Source organism: Artemia sp. Qi Xiang Cuo, chromosome 4, assembly GCF_049724085.1.
Source record: "Artemia sp. Qi Xiang Cuo chromosome 4, ASM4972408v1, whole genome shotgun sequence".
Taxonomy (NCBI): domain Eukaryota; kingdom Metazoa; phylum Arthropoda; class Branchiopoda; order Anostraca; family Artemiidae; genus Artemia; species Artemia sp. Qi Xiang Cuo.
In genome coordinates this window covers 27974493-27996446 of record NC_142797.1, presented here as the reverse complement: position 1 = coordinate 27996446, position 21954 = coordinate 27974493, and the positions used below count along the sequence as shown (strand labels likewise).

The window sequence follows — 21954 nt, the reverse complement described above, 5'->3', positions numbered from 1 at the left end:
TGTATTATTTTTTTTTGGTTTCTTGGTCTTAGACCAGGGTACTTTGCTGCAAAGAAATTGTCATAGAAACTTCGAAAAGGGCTCATTCGATTGGAAACTAGAATGGCTATTGCCCTTTTTATTAGTCGAAAGTGATTTGAAGGCAACTAACACCCTTTTCACGCCCACCAATTCCCCAAACGCATCCAATCAAAATTTTAAGATAGCCATTTTGTTCGGCGTTGTTGATTTCCAGATAGTAATTATGTTTTTAAGGAGGACACTCCCCCACAGACCTCAGGGCAAGGGTTGTAAGGTATGCCCTGGGGGCAGATAAGGTTTTGTTTATAGAAAGTGTTGTTGTAGAAACTTGAAAAAAGGCTCGTTCAATTGGAAATTCAAAGGGCTACTGCCCTTTTTAATAGTTGAAAGTGATTGGAGGGCAACTACCCCCCCCCCCCTCTCACGCCCACTTTTTCCCCAAACACATCCAATCAAAAGTGTGATATAGTCATTTTGTTCAACGTAGTTGAAAGTTCTGGAAATTAGGTCTTTGAGGATGATACCCTCCATAGCCCCCAGGGCAATGGTTAGAAGTTATGCCCTGGGGGTATATAAGGTTTTTTTTTATAGAAAGCGTTGTTGTAGAAACTTCAAAAAGGGCTCATGTGATTGGAAACTGAAATGGCTAGAGCCCTTTCTAATAGTCGAAAGTGATTGGAAGACAACTAACACCCCTTCCACGCCCACCCTTCATCCAAACACATCCAATCAAAATTTAGGGATAGTCATTTTGTTCAAAGCAGTTGAAAGATCAGGAAATTATATCTAAGAGGATGACACTCCCCCCAAAGCCCTCAGGGTAAGGGTTGTAAGCTATGCCCTGGGGGCATACAAGATTTTTACTGAAAGCTTTGTTGTAGAAATTTGAAAAAGGGCTGATTCAATTGGAAATTCAAAGGGAAAGTGATTTGAGGGAAACTAACCCCCCTTTCACGCCCACCTTTTCCCCAATCACATCCAATCAAAATTTTTAGATAGCCAATTTCTTCAACGTAGTTAAAAAATTTAGAAATTTGATCTTTGAGGATGATAGCCCCCTCAGAGCCCTCGGAGCAAGAGTTGTAAGTTATGCCCTGGGGGCATATAAGGTTTTTATAGATAGTGATGTAGAAATTTCAAAGAGGGCTCATTTGATTGGAAATTAGAAGGGCTTGTGCCGTTTTTAATAGTCGAAAGTGATTGGAGTATAACTAATACCCCTTTCATACCCACCATTTCCCCAAATACATCCAATCAAGATTTTTAGATATTTATTTTGTTCGACATAGTTAAAAAGTCTGGAAATTATGTTTCTGAGGATGACACTCCCCCCCCCCCACAGCCCTCAGGGCAAGGGTTGTAAGTTATGTCGAACAAAATGACTGTTCCATTTATGGAACATAATTATAGAACTATAGAACTACAATCTTTGAAAACTTATTGTTTTCTAGTGTTTAAACTTAGTTAAAATGGTAAATTTGTAGTTGACAAGATAATTTAGCAGAGATGAAAGTGGATGCATCATTTGATGCCTTTTTTAAGCTCATTCATAATTCAATAATTGCTTATGGGCCCTAAATTCAATTTTGAGCCCTTAATGGGGCCCCAAAAGGTAAAATAGTCCATAGTAACCAATAGCACCTAGTTTAAAAACATGTTTCTGAAAAATTGTGTGGTGAGAAAAAATTGCCATTTGTAGCTGATTTGAAATGCTAACTGTAATTTTTTTGAGTCTTAATAGTAAAAAGTAGTTTTGAAAACAAAATTGGAAGATTTTTTAAAAAGAGTGTGAAACCCTTCAAAACGACATTACAGAGAACTCATGTAATTTTTGTGGGGTTTCTGGCTCTTAATAAGTTATACAAATTCATCATTATACAAAAATTTTACTATTAAGATCAGTGAAAATAATAATTACCATTCTTGAATCAGCTATAGATAGCTATTTTTTCTCAGTACCCAACTTCTTCAGAAACATATTTTAAACTGTTGGTTACTATGGGTTGTTTTGACCCCTTTAAGGGCTCAAAATATAATTCTGCCTGGAATCAATTATTGAATTATGAAAGGACAAAAGAAAGGGCATCAAGTGATGTATTCACTTTCATCCTAGTTTAATTATTTTGTCAAATATGAAACTACCAACAAATTTACCCCTACAACCTAGCCCATTTAAATGCAATTATTCTGCTTTTCAGCACTTGTCTTAGCCTTAAGGGGAGTGAAGAACAATATATAGCCTGATTTGAGTGAAAGGCTGGGTTGATGAATCCCATGGGGGCTTCAATTGAGGAGAGCATATATACCCCTTGCCCCCCCTCTACATTTTGAAAGTCCCTTGTTTTGTGTGTTTTCATTAAAAAGACCCTCTTTCATGTTTTCATTGAAATATAAAAAAGAACAACAAATTGCACCCCCCCCCACCTGATTTTGAAAGCTATTTTTTATCCCCCCCCCCAAATTTTCATGAATTGACATAAGTGGAACCCTGGTATGGAAGGAAAGCCTAAAGCTGTGGTTATTGGGATTTCTAAACAAAGTTTGTTTTGCAAGTATCTCCAATTCTCTGAAAATTAATCTGTTCCATTTATGCATTCAGCTAATGTGGCCACCCCACACCCATTGTCCAGGTGCCCCTTAGGCACTGATGCCCTAGGTAGTCATCTAGTTTGCCAATGTGATAGAGCCAGCTCTGATATAAGGTAATACAGCTGTTACCAACAGGCTAACATTTCACCAGCACTAAACTATCCACTGATAAGTTAAGTCCTTTTTTAGCTACTTTTTCTCAAATTATTTATTCATTGCTTTTTTTTTCATTTTAGTTTGGTAGTATAACAGGTTTCTTTTTTGAAATTTTGTAAAATAATCACTTCAGTAAAACTTTAGATGTCAGACTTTTTACTATCTTGGAATATAGTTGAGTTAGGTCAATACAAATTTTATGAATGGATCCATACCCTAAATCATTGGTGCATAGTGTATTCTAAACTATCAACCTCTACTCCTATCCCTTTCATGAGGATCTCTTCTTTAACAAATTTGGACAAACTTTGAGGGAGTATGTAGAAAATTCCATTTACATGCTAACTGAAAAATACAAATCATATTCCATTTACTGTGTAATATACTTTCTGGATGTGATTATTGCTGCAATTCCAATGGCATCCCAGCCCTATACCTTCCTAATACCAAGATAATTCTTTGGCTATGGACAAAAAATGCTGATTTTTTAAATTTTGTTTGTGAATTGACATCACTTGAGCCAATTGTTCATTATAAATAAGCACAAGTAATGCAAATTAGTAAAATAAGCAGACTTTCATTAATGGCCTAGAACTTTATCCAAGCATTAGGATTGGTTGGCTGGGACAAAATTGGAATTTCAAAGTTGTTTCAAAAGTAACTGTACACCCTTCATCCCCTAATACCCAGATATAACCCTAGGCTATATCCTAAAATTTGCTGATGCTTTTTTTTTTTAATTGGTATTATAAACTGATTGTTATTAAGAACTAATCAAAAAAACAAAAACATGAAAATCAGTAAAGTTTGTTGGGATTGTTTTTTTCTACAAATGTATAGGCTATTCTAAATGCACTACAGTACTGATGAGAAATACTCACAAAATAGTGCAAAACCATTAGAAATCTGCCAACTTTTGGATAGGTTACATGGAAGCTACATAACAGACAAGGAGGTTTCTACTAACTCATCTTGCTGGTAAGTGTGTTTTAAGGTATTGAAATTTTGCATTTGTGAAACATTTAGTCTGGGCCCTTTCCAATTTTGTATATATTTCATCAGTTTTAAAAGACTTCAGTTTCCTAATCAATTCAGTCAGATAAACAATCTTTGTTCAAAGGCAGATCCTTCTTGGTACTGGCTGGTGGAATATCTTAGACTAGCCTGATTGTTTGATAAGATGAAATTGGCATGTAAGATAATTTGGCCATTGTTATGGGCCATTATTGCTATTTTGAAAGATCGTTTAGCTAAGCAAATATAGTTTTCAGTAAGGTTTCTGCCTCCCAAAGTAAGGTCTGAGAATACATTTTCAAGCTTATACTTCCACCTCTTCTGTCTTGTATGCCTTAAAAAAGAACCTCTTCTGTCTTCTGTCTTAAAAAAGAAGTACATTTGGAGTCTGGCATGTTTTCTTGCATTTGAGCTGGACTTTAAACCAGTTCTGAATTTTTATATTACCTATATTGTTCCGTATTCACACTGAAAATCTTTTCTGAAGGGTTTACTTACCTACCACAAAATTTTGCTCAGGTCATGTAAATTTGATGCCTTGGTTGGTGAAAATGGCATTTGAAAACACATTCCCTTATGTAATTTTGACAGTATCTCTATTCCTGAAAGTTTTATTTCTCCAGCTTGATTAACTTTCAAGATAGATAAAAAGTCTAAACTGGAGTTTTGTTATATTTTTTTCTAGTTTAGTTTTTGTTTTTGAGTGAAAGGCCGGGTTGATGAATCCCATGGGGGCTTCAATTGAGGAGAGCATATATACCCCTTGCCCCCCCTCTACATTTTGAAAGTCCCTTGTTTTGTGTGTTTTCATTAAAAAGACCCTCTTTCATGTTTTCATTGAAATATAAAAAAGAACAACAAATTGCACCCCCCCCCCCACCTGATTTTGAAAGCTATTTTTTATCCCCCCCCCCCCAAATTTTCATGAATTGACATAAGTGGAACCCTGGTATGGAAGGAAAGCCTTAAGCTGTGGTTATTGGGATTTCTAAACAAAGTTTGTTTTGCAAGTACTAGTACTTTTTTATAAGCAATTATTGAATTATGAATGAGCTTAAAAAAGGCATCAAATGATGCATCCACTTTCATCTCTGCTAAATTATCTTGTCAACTACAAATTTACCATTTTAACCAAGTTTAAACACTAGAAAACAATAAGTTTTCAAAGATTGTAGTCAGCCAATCTCAAATAGTCTAGTCCTTAGTATCAGTCAATTCTAAATATCTAAACCTACAGATTTATGCATCATGACTAAGATTAGGAGCCTGATGTCCATTTTTAAGAAAGATCTTCCCAGCACTGGGGGTCTTATGCTTCCTGTTATATGATTACCTTAATTTGCAGTTTGGGGCAAAATAAAGTCCAATGTTGGATCTGTTGCTGAGATGGCAGTTAAAACATTTCACACAAAATATGAAAGAACAGGGCTGTGACTGTGCTTACAGCCCAGTGACATGCCTTCTGACTAAGGGTGTGCTAGGATAGATGCACTTAAGCACACTTGGTAAGCTTCTTAGAATGACCTTGTGTTTGTCTTTCATTGGGTAACTGGGTAAAGAGCTTATTTTGGGGTTGGTTGACAAATTTATATGTGAGTTGCATGTCTCTACACTTGCATTGGAAAGTCAAAGATGGGAGTTTAGGTTAGATAGCCTTTCACTATATGGTTTCTCACCAAGTTCAGAGATGCACTTGGTGGCCCTCTTTTTTACAACTTCAATCAATTGTATATCACCAGCTGTATATCTGGACCAGCAAGGCAGGTTCTAAAGTCAAGAACTAGTCTCACAATTGCCTTGTATAGCTTCAAGAAGCTTCCATGTGACTGGCTAGTAAGTGTTCTTTTAATAAGTCCAAGGCTAAAATTTGCTTTGGAAACAGTTTGTGCAGTGTTCATGAACCTTCAGAAGATTATCAATAGTGACTCCCAGGTCTTTGTCCCTGGTGTAAGTTTGGAGAGGAATGGGGGATGATTTCTGTTTATCATTCATTGTGTATTGGTGTAGAGGATTATTGTGACGAAAATGAATGGTGATGCATTTTGATATGTTGAAAGAGAGAAGCCACCTATCTGCCTATGCCTGAATGTGGTCAATATCAGATTGTATTGATGATCTATCAGGTACAGCAAATAGTTTTGAGTCATCAGCATAAAGGGTTAAGTGGTTGCTGACTTTGGTAATCATTTCATTTATATATAGAAGAAACAATGGGGGTCCCAAAACTGTTCCCTGGGGAACACTGCTTAGAACATTACAGGGTTGGGAGCAGGTACATTTGTTATCTGTTGTGAAGAACCTGTTTTGCTATCTATTACCTTGTGATGCATCACAAGGTAAGTAACAATAAAAGAAATACATTATTAGGGCTAAAGATGGGACTATCAGGAATGGATGAGGTGCAATGTCAAAAATACAAATATGATATTTGAAAAGAGGATACAATAAGGACTCTAATGGTGCTAGAGTAAAATTTCTGACAAGTTATTTTTGGCCATCTTGGAAAGGGGTTAGGTTAAGAAAAATGAAGCTTTTAGTAATTAATCAAGGGCCAAAAACTTACTCTGGGAAGGTATTGCCAAGCTACTATGTTAACCCTCTTCTGATTTTAAGTCTTAGAAATATGTCTACTTGACAGGTCTAGGCTATACCTGTTCAAATTTTGAAAAAGACAGCATTATAGGCTACCTTTATTTTCAGTTTCTAGTTTCTTTTTCTCTGGTTTTAGTTTTGAAAATGCTATTCCTGTTATATGAGTAAAATTTTAGGTCATACCAATGGTTTTTTTTCTAAATTTAGGAAATGTATGTGCAGATCTTTTAAACCTTATTAATTTTGATTGAGCAAAGTTATGAAGCTGAAAATACTTTTCTTATACTTCATTTAAGCAGAAGAACTATTTTGCAAGGCTTCACTTTAGGTAAATTTCTAGCTGGCACTATAATTTAGCTAGGATGAAAGTGAAAACATCATTTGATGCCTTTTTTTATGCTCTTTTATAATTCAAGAATTGCTTCTGGGGCTAATAGCATCTTGAACCCTTAAAGGGGCCCTGAAGGTATTCTATATGAATAATGAAATGCTTCCTGTTATATGATTACCTTAATTTGCAGTTTGGGGCAAAATAAAGTCCAATGTTGGATCTGTTGCTGAGATGGCAGTTAAAACATTTCACACAAAATATGAAAGAACAGGGCTGTGACTGTGCTTACAGCCCAGTGACATGCCTTCTGACTAAGGGTGTGCTAGGATAGATGCACTTAAGTACACTTGGTAAGCTTCTTAGAATGACCTTGTGTTTGTCTTTCATTGGGTAACTGGGTAAAGAGCTTATTTTGGGGTTGGTTGACAAATTTATATGTGAGTTGCATGTCTCTACACTTGCATTGGAAAGTCAAAGATGGGAGTTTAGGTTAGATAGCCTTTCACTATATGGTTTCTCACCAAGTTCAGAGATGCACTTGGTGGCCCTCTTTTTTACAACTTCAATCAATTGTATATCACCAGCTGTATATCTGGACCAGCAAGGCAGGTTCTAAAGTCAAGAACTAGTCTCACAATTGCCTTGTATAGCTTCAAGAAGCTTCCATGTGACTGGCTAGTAAGTGTTCTTTTAATAAGTCCAAGGCTAAAATTTGCTTTGGAAACAGTTTGTGCAGTGTTCATGAACCTTCAGAAGATTATCAATAGTGACTCCCAGGTCTTTGTCCCTGGTGTAAGTTTGGAGAGGAATGGGGGATGATTTCTGTTTATCATTCATTGTGTATTGGTGTAGAGGATTATTGTGACGAAAATGAATGGTGATGCATTTTGATATGTTGAAAGAGAGAAGCCACCTATCTGCCTATGCCTGAATGTGGTCAATATCAGATTGTATTGATGATCTATCAGGTACAGCAAATAGTTTTGAGTCATCAGCATAAAGGGTTAAGTGGTTGCTGACTTTGGTAATCATTTCATTTATATATAGAAGAAACAATGGGGGTCCCAAAACTGTTCCCTGGGGAACACTGCTTAGAACATTACAGGGTTGGGAGCAGGTACATTTGTTATCTGTTGTGAAGAACCTGTTTTGCTATCTATTACCTTGTGATGCATCACAAGGTAAGTAACAATAAAAGAAATACATTATTAGGGCTAAAGATGGGACTATCAGGAATGGATGAGGTGCAATGTCAAAAATACAAATATGATATTTGAAAAGAGGATACAGTAAGGACTCTAATGGTGCTAGAGTAAAATTTCTGACAAGTTATTTTTGGCCATCTTGGAAAGGGGTTAGGTTAAGAAAAATGAAGCTTTTAGTAATTAATCAAGGGCCAAAAACTTACTCTGGGAAGGTATTGCCAAGCTACTATGTTAACCCTCTTCTGATTTTAAGTCTTAGAAATATGTCTACTTGACAGGTCTAGGCTATACCTGTTCAAATTTTGAAAAAGACAGCATTATAGGCTACCTTTATTTTCAGTTTCTAGTTTCTTTTTCTCTGGTTTTAGTTTTGAAAATGCTATTCCTGTTATATGAGTAAAATTTTAGGTCATACCAATGGTTTTTTTCTAAATTTAGGAAATGTATGTGCAGATCTTTTAAACCTTATTAATTTTGATTGAGCAAAGTTATGAAGCTGAAAATACTTTTCTTATACTTCATTTAAGCAGAAGAACTATTTTGCAAGGCTTCACTTTAGGTAAATTTCTAGCTGGCACTATAATTTAGCTAAGATGAAAATGTCATTTGATGCCTTTTTTTATGCTCTTTCATAATTCAAGAATTGCTTCTGGGGCTAGTAGCATCTTGAACCCTTAAAGGGGCCCTGTAGGTGTTTTATATGAATAATGAAAGAGCATAAAAAAAGCATCAAATGATGTTTTCACTTTCATCATAACTAAATTATGTGGGCAAATGTAAATTTTACCCCCTACCCCATAATGTGCAAATATATACCCTGAATTGTTGACAGCAAAGTTTCAAATTGTAAAATTCAGCACTATTGAAATGGTAGGAAAACAGCTTATATTTGAGTTGCCTAATAAATGAGGTTTGAATTAATATAAATAAGTATTTTACCTTAATTACCTTAATTTGCACTTTGGAGCAATTAAGGTCCATACAGGATCTGTTGTGCTCTGGGTTAATGATGGCAAAATTTCATCACTGTGTTAGGGCCTAGTGACACGCCATAAGAGAGGTCTGCAGGAGAGATGCAACTTAAGCCCAAAGCAGCATCAGCCTCCTAGCAAGACACTCATTATGATGAAGTTGGCATCAGTTGGTAGGGACAGACAGTCCCACTCATATTTCCATGGCTCATATTTTTTTGGAATATATTACTGTTGAACAACTTATTTTTAAACTAGTGATGTGTTTTTAACCACTTCTCAATAACTTAACTAGTGTTGATAACTTCTTTGTTGTAGTTACAAAAATGAAATACCTTTGGGGCCTCTTTAAGGGCTCAAGATGCAACTAGCCTCAGAAGCAATTCTTAAATTATGAAAGAGCATAAAAAGGCATCAAATGATGTTTTGACTTTCATCCTAGCTAAATTATAGTTCTCTGTTCTGTAGATCCATTTCTGAAAGTTTAATTTTCCTAACCTAGCCCCTTTCTAAAACAGCAAAAAGTAGCTTGTTTAGAATTTTACCAGTACTAGTTTTATTTTAATAAGATATTCCACTTTCATAACACAAATATTTTGAAGGCCATCAAAGGTTGCTGCCCTCTAGAAGGAGGAGTGGAGGTAGGTACTTTAAAATACCTTCCTTGGGTAAATATATAGGTGGCGCAATAACTTAGCTAGGATGAAAGTGAAAACATCATTTGATGCCTTTTTTATGCTCTTTCATAATTCAAGAACTGCTTTTGGAGCTACTTGCATATTGAGCCCTTAAAGGGGCCCCAAATGTATTTCATTTCTGTAACCACACAAAGAAGTTATCAACACTAGTTAAGTTATTGAAAAGGGGTTAAAAACATTTCACTAGTTTAAAAATAGGTTTTTCAAGAGTAACATATTCCAAAAAATACTTATTTATAACAATTCAAACCTCATTTATTAGGCAACTCAAATATAAACCATTTTTCTACTGTTTAAAATTTTTCAAATAACATTGACAATAATAGTGCTGAATTTCCCAATTTGAAACTGTGCTGTTGATAATTCAGGGTATACATTTGCACATTAGGGGGGTGGGGTGGGTAAAGTTCATGGTAAATTTGTAGTTGGCCATATAATTTAGCTAGGATGAAAGTGAAAACATCATTTGATGCTTTTTTATGCTCTTTCATTATTCATGTGAAATACCTTTGGGGCTCAAGATGCAACTAGCCCCAGAAGCAGTTCTCAAATTATGAAAGAGCATAAAAAAGGCACCCAATGATGTTTTCAGTTTCATCCTAGTTAAGTTATTGCACCAACTAAATATTTACCCTTCCTTCAACATGCTTTAGCCTAGTCTTGAGCTGTTTCTGAGCCCATCCCTGCTTTGTCCCCCATTTGCTGCATTAATTCCAGATACGAAAGAACTTTTATCCCCTTCATTACAGAGAAAATGAATAAAATGCCTCAATAGTTTCTTTTTTTCCCTCTTTTTTGTTAATTAGCTGATGGTACTGCCCAGGTTCTTGCGCTCTTTTGCTTGCCCCCCTTTCTTGACCAGTTTTTATTGTTTTTAACTCTTTTATTGATTTACTGTAGTTTAATTGCTGACACTTTCTTAGTATCCCTTTTAATTTAAATGCATTTATGTCTCGTTCTAAGTTTAGTTTGACCAGTTTTTAATGCATTTATGTCTCGCTCTAAGTTTTTTTTGACCAATTTTTTTTTTTTTTTTTTTTTTTTTAATTTAATTTTTACAGTTTTAATTATCAACTTTTAAATGATGTTCATTATGGTTTTCTCTATTTTGTTGTTGTTCTTTGAATTTTTAGTGTAACCATTTATTTGTTGTCGACTCCAAAGTCCAAATTTGGCCCTTTGTGGGCTTGTGATAGCAATTTTTTTAAAATAAATATCTTATCTTAGTCTGTAGACTTGTCCCTGAAAGTTTTGTTTTCCTAACCAAACCTCTTTTCAAGATAGTGAAAAGCAACTAAACTAGGATTTTCTGTTTCCTTCTGTGGAGCTCCAAACTAGAATATTATGTAGGTTAACCAGACACCAAGCAAAACTAGCCTACCTCATAAGGCTTAGGCAATTTTCTAAACCTAGGAAATAGAAAAGGAGCCTGAAAACCCTTTATTGTGCACAATTTAAGCTCAGAATTCCTTCCTGAAAATTCTATTCTCCAAACTCAACTCTATTTCCGGTCAATATCTACAAAATCATATTATTGAGTTAGGAATAAAGTGAATAGGCCTACACCATTCAATGCCTTTTTTTATGCTGACTACGAATATAATAAGCATTTCTATCGGAAATGAATTTCACCCCCCCCCCCCCCCCCAATATCGGCTATACCTAACCGAACCCTGAATTGGCCGATATTGGGGGGGGGCGGAAACTCATTTCCGCTAGAAATGGTTATTATATTCGTAATCAGCATAAAAGAAGGCATCGAATGGTGTATTCACTTTTGTCCTAACTCAATAATATGATTTCGTAGATATTGACCCTATTTCCTAAGCCTAGGCTAATAAAAAGAACCTCCTCTAGAATTTCACCCTAAAAGCTCTAGCAACATACAAATAAATTTAATTTTACCTCTGAGACATTAATTTATTGAAGTTAAAGGGCTTCAGGCCTTCTTCACTGCTGGTATCATCATCCATTTGTTAATAGATGGAATTTCGGATTGAATGACCAGTAGAGATGTTTGAATTTGAATTACATTTAATAATCTTGCCTCTGTTTGTCGAATTTGTTTTAAAAGTAATATGCCTGAGCAGCCAAAGTTTCCAAAATCAGCCAATTTATGACCTTTCAATAAATTCTTGATTTGGCCGTCATTTTTAAGGAGAACCAAATTTCAAGGGTAATAAGAAACATGTGGAAAGATCTATTGTGAGGATCAGCGTCCATATTTTTAGACAAAAAACGTTTCCTTTCCTATAAAATTCCTTATTCTAACAGTGCTCAAATTTAATTTTTGTCCTTTCTCTTTAAAGGTAAAGATCAGTTATGTCACATTAAACTAATTTATGATATGGCTCCTTTTTGCTTGTATCGAAGTTGACCAATTCATTTATTCTTTTAAGAGCAGGTAAAAACTGCAACAATGGGTTACCGTTGGCTAAAATGGGCTTCTAACAAATTTGTAGATACAGTTGAGAAATAGTAAAAAATAAAATAAGCACAATTTCTCTGTATGTCTGGCTAGGTTGTTTTAACAAAATTTTTTTTGAAAATTACATACTTTAGAAAATATTTCAAAAGAGGGTCTCCACAACAATTTTTCCTTCATTTAAATTTCTTCCGACTAGTAGCCTAAGCGTAATATGTGACATATTTAAATCAGTGTAAAAAATAATAACTTTTCTTACAATATTCAGGAAGTAATAATACAAAATTTAAAAAAATATTTTGTTGTTGTTGAAGTCACCCTCTGAACATTTAAGTATTAATTCTAACGTGTTTGAATCAGTGGACATATTAGGTAAAACATCTATCTCGGTGTATCTGCTTTCTAACAATAGAAATAACAATTCACGTGGTGGTTGTTTACTTTCTGTTGTTATCTGATATTTTTGAATCTTATCTGGTATTTATTAAGTTTCATAACTCTGTTGCTAGAATTAACCTATTAAATAAATTATTCGGTGAAAAATAAGATAATAAATATTTAAAACATAACTAAAACACAACTAATACTATTCAACATTTCCAGAAGTAAGTTTAGCTTAAATGTAAATTTGTTATTTCTACCAATCAATTGCTTAAAACAAAATTTGAAACTTCTTTAGCTGAGATTGTAACATTTAAACAGCTGACTTAAGTATATTTTCCACTACTGGGATAAAATTTGTTGGGAAAGAAAAACTGTCAGTTGCATTTTGGAAATTCTTTCGTTTGAAGACGGTTATTATTTTGCAGAAAACCTTAAAAGTTATTGAAGAAGTTTTTGAAAACATTGAATAAAGTACAACCTAGGCAAATTTTAAGCTGTACAAAACTGCTTTAACAGTAAGTTGTACAAAAAATGTGATTGCTGAGGGTATTAAGCTGTAAGTTTCAGGGCATGTTGAGAGTGATCTTGAAAAGCCGTCGAGAGCAGCCAGCCCCCCTCCCAGGCCCTTTTTAGCTGCCCCTTCTCCAAAATATATCCGACCCAAATTTCTGAAATAGCTATATCTTTCCAAATCGCCTAAACGTTAAATAAGTGTACCTTTGGGGAGGATATACCTTTCCCAGCTCCTGGGACAATGACTGTAAGTTATGCCAGCTGCCCATTATTTACATGTAAGGTTTATTCTTGGGAATGGGGGCACTATTGATCTTGAGTCTCCAAAAAGGCTTATGTTATTAAGGTGAAATTTTAAGAAAGTGTTGAGGGGGATGCAAAGATAAAAAAAAAAAAATCCCTTTGCTGGATGGTTGTCAAAAGATTATATCAGAAATATTCAAGGAATGAAAAAAGGTATCCAGTTGCAACTTTCAAGGCATGCTGAGGGGGATATTGAAGAGTGGTCAAAGGGGAACATCTTATCCTTTCCCCTTTTTAGAGACACCTCCCCAACACTGACAAAACTTTGAAAAGCCATTTTGTTCAAAATAACTGAAGGTCTAGCAATTAAGCCTCCGGGGATGTCACATCCCCACAGCCCTTTGGCAAGGAATATAGGCTTTGCAATTCATCCATTGTTTATATGCAAGATTTATTATCGGAAAAGGGGAGAATGTTTGATCCTGGGTGTGTCAGGTGAGACTGGGGGTATTGAGACAAAATTTCGTGGAATTTTGAGGTGTATATTAAGCTAAATCAAAGCAAACTATATGCATCTTGGCTATTCTGCCATATCTTAGGAACGAGTGATAGTATTAAATTGAAGCTTTCAGAACCAGCACGACTTCATGCTAATATGAATGCAAGTGTGACTACTTGCAACTACTATTGCAACTAAGATTACTTGCGACCGCAACTACTTACAAGTGTGAATCCTTGCGACTTTGACTAAGGCTACTTGCAATTATCTGCGACTGTGACAGCAACTACTGGTGGCTGTGACTACCATTTCTTGTAACTACTCTCAGGAAATGATGAAGGGAATATTGGACAAAACTAAAACACATTTTGTGAACGCTGGCTGTCAAAAGTGCTTATCAGCAATATCTTGGGAACGGTTCAGGGCTGAAACTTATACGTCATGTTCAGGGGGAATTTGAAAAAAAAATGCAGGGTAACCATTACGTTATCTTTTTAGTCTTGGATATTATGATTATTTTATTTTTGTTGATTTTATCAGAGGCAAAGTTTTAGCGTTGTCTATAGCAAAGAGTCATAAGGCTTCAAAGTATTATTTTTTTTTCCGATAGCCACTTCTTATGGAAGAGGTCATCAAAAAAACTTTAAATAGGATTTATTCAATTAGAAATTGGAAGTTCTAGAACCCGTCTTAGGACTCAAAAGGGATCAAAGGGCAGCCAGCACCACCCTCACCCTTTCAAAATGTCCTCTTCCCAAAGAAATCTGATTAAAATTTCGAAATAGTTCTTTTGTTCAAAATAGTCTGAAGGTCGAATAACTATACAACCGGAGATCACAAGGTCCCCCAGAGCACCAAGAGCAAGGGTGTTAAGTTGTGCAAGTTGACCATTGTTTACACTTTGGGATTGTTATTAGGAAAGGGAGCGGTGGTGTTTCATGGGTCTCCAAAAACTATCATTGAAAGTATCAAGAAATGTTGAGAAGGATGCTGAACAAAATCTAAACAAACTGTTTGCATGCTGGTTGTCAAAAAAATTTATTTGCAATATCTCTGGAATGGCTAAGGATATTAATATGAAACTCTCTGGGCATGTTGAGGGATATGTCGAAAAGGGGCCGAAATGTAATCAGCGCCCCCCCCATCATTTTTAGCTTTCTTCTCCTAAGCAGTTGTAAGCAGTAGTAGTCGAAAGTAGTAGTAGTTGGATTTGTAAGTAGTCGTAGTTGGAGTCAAAAGTTGTCGTAACAGCATAAGTGGAACTGCTCTGAAAGTTTAAAGTAAATACCCTTAGTAATTCCTAAGATACTGCAGATATACTCCTTTTGATAACCTGGATGTACGTAGCAACTTTTAATTTGGTTCCCCTTAAAATTCCTCGAAGCTTATAAGAATTCCGCGGTAATCTAGCATGCCAAAATGTGAAACTTGCATAGTTTATGATCCTTGCCCCGGGGCTGTGGGGGTATGACATCCCTAAAGGCGTAGTTATTAGAACTTTTACAATTTTATTTTTTTTTGCACAGTCGCTAATTCAAAATTTTGTGTTGGGGGAAAGGGACACATCAAAATGGCTTGGAAAACTGGTTGTCCCCGGATCAACCTTCAACATACCCCTATACCTATCCTGAAAGTTCCTTAGACATTGCTAATATGCCCTTTTGACAACTAGCATGCCCATGGTATTGTTTGATTTTGTTTGACATTTTTCTCAAAATGTCCTAAAGTTTCACCTCATTATCCGGTTGCCCTCTCATCACTTTTTGACATCTCCTAAATCACACCAAGAAAGTCTTAGCTTAATACCCTAAGTCGTTCCTGAGATACTGCTAATACATTTTTTTGACAACTATCATGCACACAGTGTGTTTTGATATAACATCCCCTCACCAATTCCTGAAAGTTTCACATTAATACCCTAATCCTTTTTGGAGACCTGGGATCGACCTTGCCTCTTTCTGTCCGGTGAGAAACAGCTGAAATGCCCTTTTAACAACCAGGATGCATATAGCGTGTTTTGATTTTATTCAGTATTCCCCTCAACATTCCCTGAAAGTAGTCAAAAATAAAAGAAGTCGCAAGTAGTTGCAGTTGCAGTCACAAGTACTCACAGTGCAAGTAGTCGGACTTGAAGTTTGAGCAGTAGTAGCAGTGGTAGTGGCCCTGAGAGCTTCAAGTTAATACCCTTACCCGTTTCTAAGATAAGCACCTTTTCGATAACCTGAATGCGTATAGTGTCCTTTGCCGTAGTTCAAAATACCCCTAAAAATTCTACAAACTTTCACCTCAATACCCTTAGCCTTTTCAGAAACACCCAGGATCAAACAATCCCCTCTTTTCCAATGATAAATCCCGCATGTTTAAAATGGGTTAATTGCATAAGTTATATTCCTTGCCCAGGGGCTGTGGGAAGACGCCATCACCAGAGGCAAAATTATTAGACATTTTGAATATTTTGAACAAAACTGCTTTATAAAATTTCTCTGAGTGTTGAGGGAGGAAGGATCTAAAAATGGAAATGGAGGATGGTTGCCTTTCAATCACCCTACAACATCCCCCTCAACATGTTTTAATTCCTGAATACTCAAATCAAATGCACAGTAAGATTTTTATCAGCCGCCCCAGGCCCCAAGTTATCAAAGCAGTGGAGATTTACCTGTAACCTGAAGGCCGACTGTGATATTCTTCTGGAGACGCCTGTTGAGCCGAAGGATTTAATAGATTGGATTTAAAAAAGAAACTGAGTTTATTTTTTAAACTTTAAATTCAATATATAAAAAAATTTCTCTGACGGAGAATCGAACTCGGATCTTCCGCCTGACAGTCAGGAATAGTGACCACTGTACGACAGAGACATTACATTAGTTTTATTCTGTGCGATGTATTTTTGACGCAAGCAAACCCCCACAAAACTTGATATTTGGTTTTTGGAAAACAGGGAAGGAGTGATTGGATTGAGCTGAAATTTTAAGGATAAGCTCCCAGGCCCCAGGAAAGCTTATCCTCCAGATTTCAGCCCGATCAAACAACGTTAAAGGGGGGCTGTGGTGGGAAAAATTAACATGGGCTCTTATAGGAAAACGAGGTTTTTTGTAAATTCGGGGGATGATTTTTTCGGTCTGAAAATATCAAAAGGCCCTAACAGGTCAAATTCCGCTTTGAATGAGTCCTCATTCACCCGGATCCGTTGCCAACTGTGGCCTGTAGGCGTGGCTGATAAAAAAAAGAGAAATGAACTTTAAGTGGCTATATTTGGTTTTTGGAAAACAGGGAAGGAGTGATCAGATTGAGCTGAAATTTCGAGGATAAGCTTCCGGGCCCTTGGAAAACATAACCTCTAAATTTCAGCCCAATCAGACACCGTTACAGGGGGGCTGGGAGTAGAATGTCATAACGTCTGGCCCACTCTTACCCCTGACGCTACCGGTGGAGGGGGGGGGGGTGAAATTGTGCACGGTTCTGAGTTTGAGTTTGGGCTCTAAAATGTAATCACCGCTGTCTCTCTGCGACCACTAGGACCGGAAATCACTTAACATTGTGGTTGGTCGCCTCTTTATAGAGGCACAAGTGTGCCTCCTTGATATAATGGAGTCAATAAAATGTGCTGTTTATTAATTAATGGGGAAGGGGGTTAAGTGAAATAATATCCATTTAGGACTGAGATATGTAAGTACTTATGATCGTTTTTAATTAATTTTTAGAATTTTTGTGTGTTTCCTTCAAGTGGTCCATAAGCCATAACAATTAATTTTTATTGCTATCAAACAGTTCGTGGTAACGAACTGTAAGTAAGGAGCGGCCCGGCTCAATAGTAACCGAAACTCTAAAATGGAATTTTGATACCAATAGATACATCAAAAGAATCAGATTTTTATGCTGATTTGAAATATCTAAGTTTTATCAAGTTTAGTCACGCCTGAGAAAATTTGGCTGATTTTTGAAAAAGGGGAAACACCCCCTAAAAGTCATAGACCCTTAATGAAAATCACACCATCAGATTCAGCGTATCAGAGAACACAACTGTAGAGGTTTCAAGCTCCTATCTGCAAAAGTATGGAATTTTGTATTTTTCGCAAGAAGAAACATCACGGATGCGTGTTTATTTTCATTTTTTTTTTTTTTTCAGGGGTGATCGTATCAACCCAGTGGTCCTAAGATATCGCGGGAGGTCTCATTCAAACGGAAATTAAAAGTTATAGTGCCCTTTTTAAGTAACCCAAAAAATGGAGGGCAACTAGGCCCCCTCCTACGCTCATTTTTTCCCAAAGTCACCCGATCAAAATTTTTAGATAGACATTTTGTTCAGGATGGTCGAAAAATATAGTCAATATGTCTTTGAGGATGACTGAATCCCCCACAGTCCCCGGGGAAGGGCTGCAAGTTTTGAACTTTGCTCAATATTTACATATAGTATTGGTCATTGGGAAGTATTCAGACGTTTTCAGGGGGGATTTTTCTGGTAGTTAGGGGGGGAGTTACGTGGGAGAACCTTTTTATGAAGGAAGTTTTCATGGGGGAAGGGAAATTGCTATGAAGGGGTCGCCAAATTTCCCAGCATTATTTAAAAAAAAAAACGATCAGAAATTAAATAAAAAAAAACAAGTTTTTCAACTGAAAGTAAGGAGCAACATCAAAAATTAAAACGAACATAAATTATTACGTATGTAATTGGGTTCGCCCCCTAGTCAAGTAGAGGTGACCCTAAAGCTCCGAACATTACCACGTGGTTTATGGTTTTCTCACTGAGAATGAAAAAACAAGAATTTTCTCACATTTTTGTATGTTTTTATGGTTTTTGTCAGTGAGAATTTGAAAAAACAGGAACTTTCTCACTGAGAAAACCATAAACCACGTGGTCCTGTCAGCATTTTTAATGCTGATGGGATACCAAATATAGGCATGGATTTCTGAGAAATTGATTGCGTAATCAATTGGGAATTTGGAACACCTGTGCTGTCTGTCATTAATCAAATTGTTTCCGGGCAAAGTTTAATAATGTCTGACAGGTACTGTCAACATTTCTCCAGGAATAGATCCAAGTCATTAATGTCTTTGCATCGGAAACAACTCTTTTGGTCGAACTCCAAAGATATTAATAACCAAACGTCATGGAAACAATTCTCCAAGAAACATCTTAGCGATGAATTGTTTTAGCGCGGGAATCAGGTTTCTTATTAATTTGAAATGCGTTAGCGCAGAGATGCCAAAAACAAAAGGAACACGCTGAAATTACGTTTAGGGATTATTTGGGCGAAACTGTTTTAGACAGGTTATGGAATTATTTCGGCGAAACAGTTAGAGACATTCTAAAAGATGATTATAGAAGAGAATTTGAGGGTGAAACTCTGTGGTCATTATAATACACAAGTTTCATTTGAACAGTGTCGTGAGGTCCTCTACCCCAACCCCAAAGGGTTCCGATCCCCACCACCCCAACCCCGAAGGAAGCGCTCGGTCCTCAAAGGTCCCCCAAGCTCCCAAAGAGCCCCAGCCCCCGAAACGCCCTCCTCAGACCCTCAAAGGCCCTCCCCAGGTCCTCAAGGGCCCCCCGGACCCCCAAAGGTCCCCCGGACCCCAACCGCGCTCCTCAGACCCTCAAAGACCCGCCCCTGGTCCTCAAAGGGCCCCGGATCCCCAAAGGGCCCCCCCGCCCCCCAATGGCCTGCCCCCCGCCTCCAAGGTCCCCCGGGCCCGAGACGCGCCCCCGGCCAGGAACGCGCCGCATGGGGCTGCGCCGCGGGTCGGGGGAAGCGCCGCAGGGGATGCGCCTCAGGGATGCGCCGCAGGGAGGCGCCGCAGGGATGCGCCGCAGGGATGCGCCGCAGGGATGCGCCGCAGGGATGCGCCGCTTGGATGCGCCGCAGGGATGCGCCGCAGGGATGCGCCGCATGGATGCGCCGCAGGAATGCGCCGCAGGGATGCGCCGCTTTTTGTTAGAGTTCTAGTTTACTTTAATTTTAGTTAAGAGTTTGATGTTTTACCTTTGAGTTTCAGTTAGAGTTCTTGTTTAGTTTTAGTTAATAGTTTAGAGTTTTAGCTTAGAGTCTAAGATTAGAGTTTTTGTTAGAGTTCTAGTTTAGTTTAATTTTAGTTAAGAGTTTGATGTTTTACATTTGAGTTTCAGTTAGAGTTCTGGTTTATTTTAGTTTTAGTTAATAATTTAGAGTTTTTATCTTAGAGTCTTAGCTTAGAGTTTTTGTTGAAGTTCTAGTTTATTTTATTTTTAGTTAATAGTTTAGAGTTTTATCTTAGAGTCGTAGCTTAGAATTTTTGTTAGAATTCTAGTTTATTTTTATTTTCTTTTAGAGTTTAGAGTTTTAGCTTAGTCTTAACTTAGAGTTTTTTCTGTTAGATCTATAGTTTAGTTTAACTATTTTTAAGAGTTTGATTTTTTTAAATTTTATTTTAATCTATAGGTGTATTTTATTTTTATTTAATTGTTTTGTGTCTTAACTTAGAGTATTAGCTTAGAGTTTTAATTTGATTTCTAGTTTAGTTTAGTTTTATTTAAGATTTTAGAATTTTAGCTTAGAGTTTTTTTGTTAGAGTTCTAGTTTATTTTAATTTTAGCTAAGAGTTTGATTTTTTTAACTATGAGTTTAAGTTAGAGTTCTAGTTTAGTTTTAGTTAAGAGTTTAGAGTTTTTAGCTTAGAGTTTTTATTGAAGTTCTAGTTTAGTTTAGTTTTAGTTAATAGTTTAGAGTTTTTTCTTAGAGTCTTAGCTTAGAGTTTTTGTCAGAGTTCTAGTTTAGTTTAATTTTAGTTAAAAGTTTGATATTTTACCTTTGAATTTCAGTTAGAGTTCTAGTTTAGTTTAGTTTTAGTTAAGAATTTAGAGTTTTTAGCTTAGAGTCTTAGCTTAGAGTTTTTGTTTGTGTGTGTGTGTGAGTTTATGTGTGTGTGAGATTTTTTTTGTGTTTTCACATATAAATTCTATTTTCATAAGATAATATAAAATTTTCGTTTGTGTTTGTGTGTTTTATAAGTTTTTGTGTGTGTGTATGTTTTTGCAGGCGTATTAGTTTGTGTGTGTTTTAGTTTGATTAAGTATGTAAGTTTTTTTTGTGCGTTTTGAATTTTTTTTTTTTTGTTCGTTGTTTTGTGTGTACGTAAGTTTTTTTTGTTTTTAAGGTTTTTTTTTGTATGTAAGTTTTTGTGTGTGTGTGTGGTTGTGTGTGTGTGTAAGTTTTTGTGTGTGTGTGTCATTTTTTTTGTGTGTGTAAGTTTTTGTTTGTGTATCTGTATTTTTTTGTGTTTATGTAAGTTCTTGTATGTGTGTTAGTTTTTCTGTGTGTTTGTGTTATTTGTTGTGTGTGTTTTAGTTTTTGTGCGTTTGTATTTTTTTATGTGTGTTTAAGTTTTCGTGTATGTTTGTTATTTTTTGTGTTTGTTTATGTTTTTTTGTGTGTTTAATTGTGTTTGTAATAATTTTTTATGTTTTTTTATGTTTTTTTTTGTTTGTATTTTTGTGTTTTTGTTATTTTTTGTGTGTGTGTTAGTTTTTTGTGCTGTACTTTAGTTTATGTGTGTGTGTTGTTGTTTTTGTGTGTGTGTAAGGTTTTTGTTCGTATTTTAGTTTTTGTGTGTATGTAGTGTGTGTTTATGATATTGTGTGTGTGTAAGTTTTTGTGTGTGTGTAAGTTTTTTTGTGCATGTGTAATTGTTTGTGTGTGTGTAAGTTTTTTGTGTGTATGTAAGTTTTTGTGTGTGTGTAAGGTTTTTTTGTGTGTGTAAGTTTTTGTGTGTGTTTATGTTTTTGTGTGTGTGTATGTTTGTTTTTTTGTGTTAGTTTTTGTGTGTGTGTAAGTTTTTTGTGTGTGTGTGTGTGTAAGTTTTTTTGTGTGTGTAAGTTTGTGTGTGTGTGTGTAATTTTGTTTGATTGTTTTTATTTGTGTGTGTGTGTGTAAGTTTGTGTGTGTGTTTTAGTTTTGACTCAGGTTTAAGTTTTCGTATGTATGATTTTACATATTGGTTAGGAAGATTAATTGTGTGAGTTAGTTTTTGAGTGTGTTTTTATTAGTTTGTGTGTGTGTGTAAGTTTTTGTGTGTGTGTGTAAGGTTTTGTGTGTGTGTATTTTTTTTTGTGTGCTTGTATTTTTATGTGTGTGTGTGTGTGTAAGTGATTCTGTGTGTGTATTTTTATTTATTCTTATGTTTGTGTGTGTGTGTAATGTAGTGGGTTGGTTTAAGTTTTGTGTGTGTGTAAGTTTTTGTGTGTGTAAGTTTTTGTGTGTGTATGCGATTGTGTGTGTATGTTTTTGTGTGTGTGTAAGTTATCGTGTTTGTGTACGTTTTTGTGTGTGTGTATATTTT

At 36.0% G+C, this 21954-nt stretch overlaps 1 protein-coding gene across 1 annotated transcript in view; it reads left to right on the top strand.

Moving 5' to 3' along the window:
* Window positions 1-21954, top strand: part of acj6 (abnormal chemosensory protein 6) — a 42562-nt gene that overhangs the window by 6066 nt on the left and 14542 nt on the right. The window contains exons 2-3 of the mRNA XM_089087837.1: window positions 5520-5727; window positions 7229-7495. Of these exons, the coding sequence (XP_088943963.1) occupies window positions 5520-5727; window positions 7229-7495 (475 nt within the window). The remainder of the gene's footprint in view (window positions 1-5519; window positions 5728-7228; window positions 7496-21954) is intronic.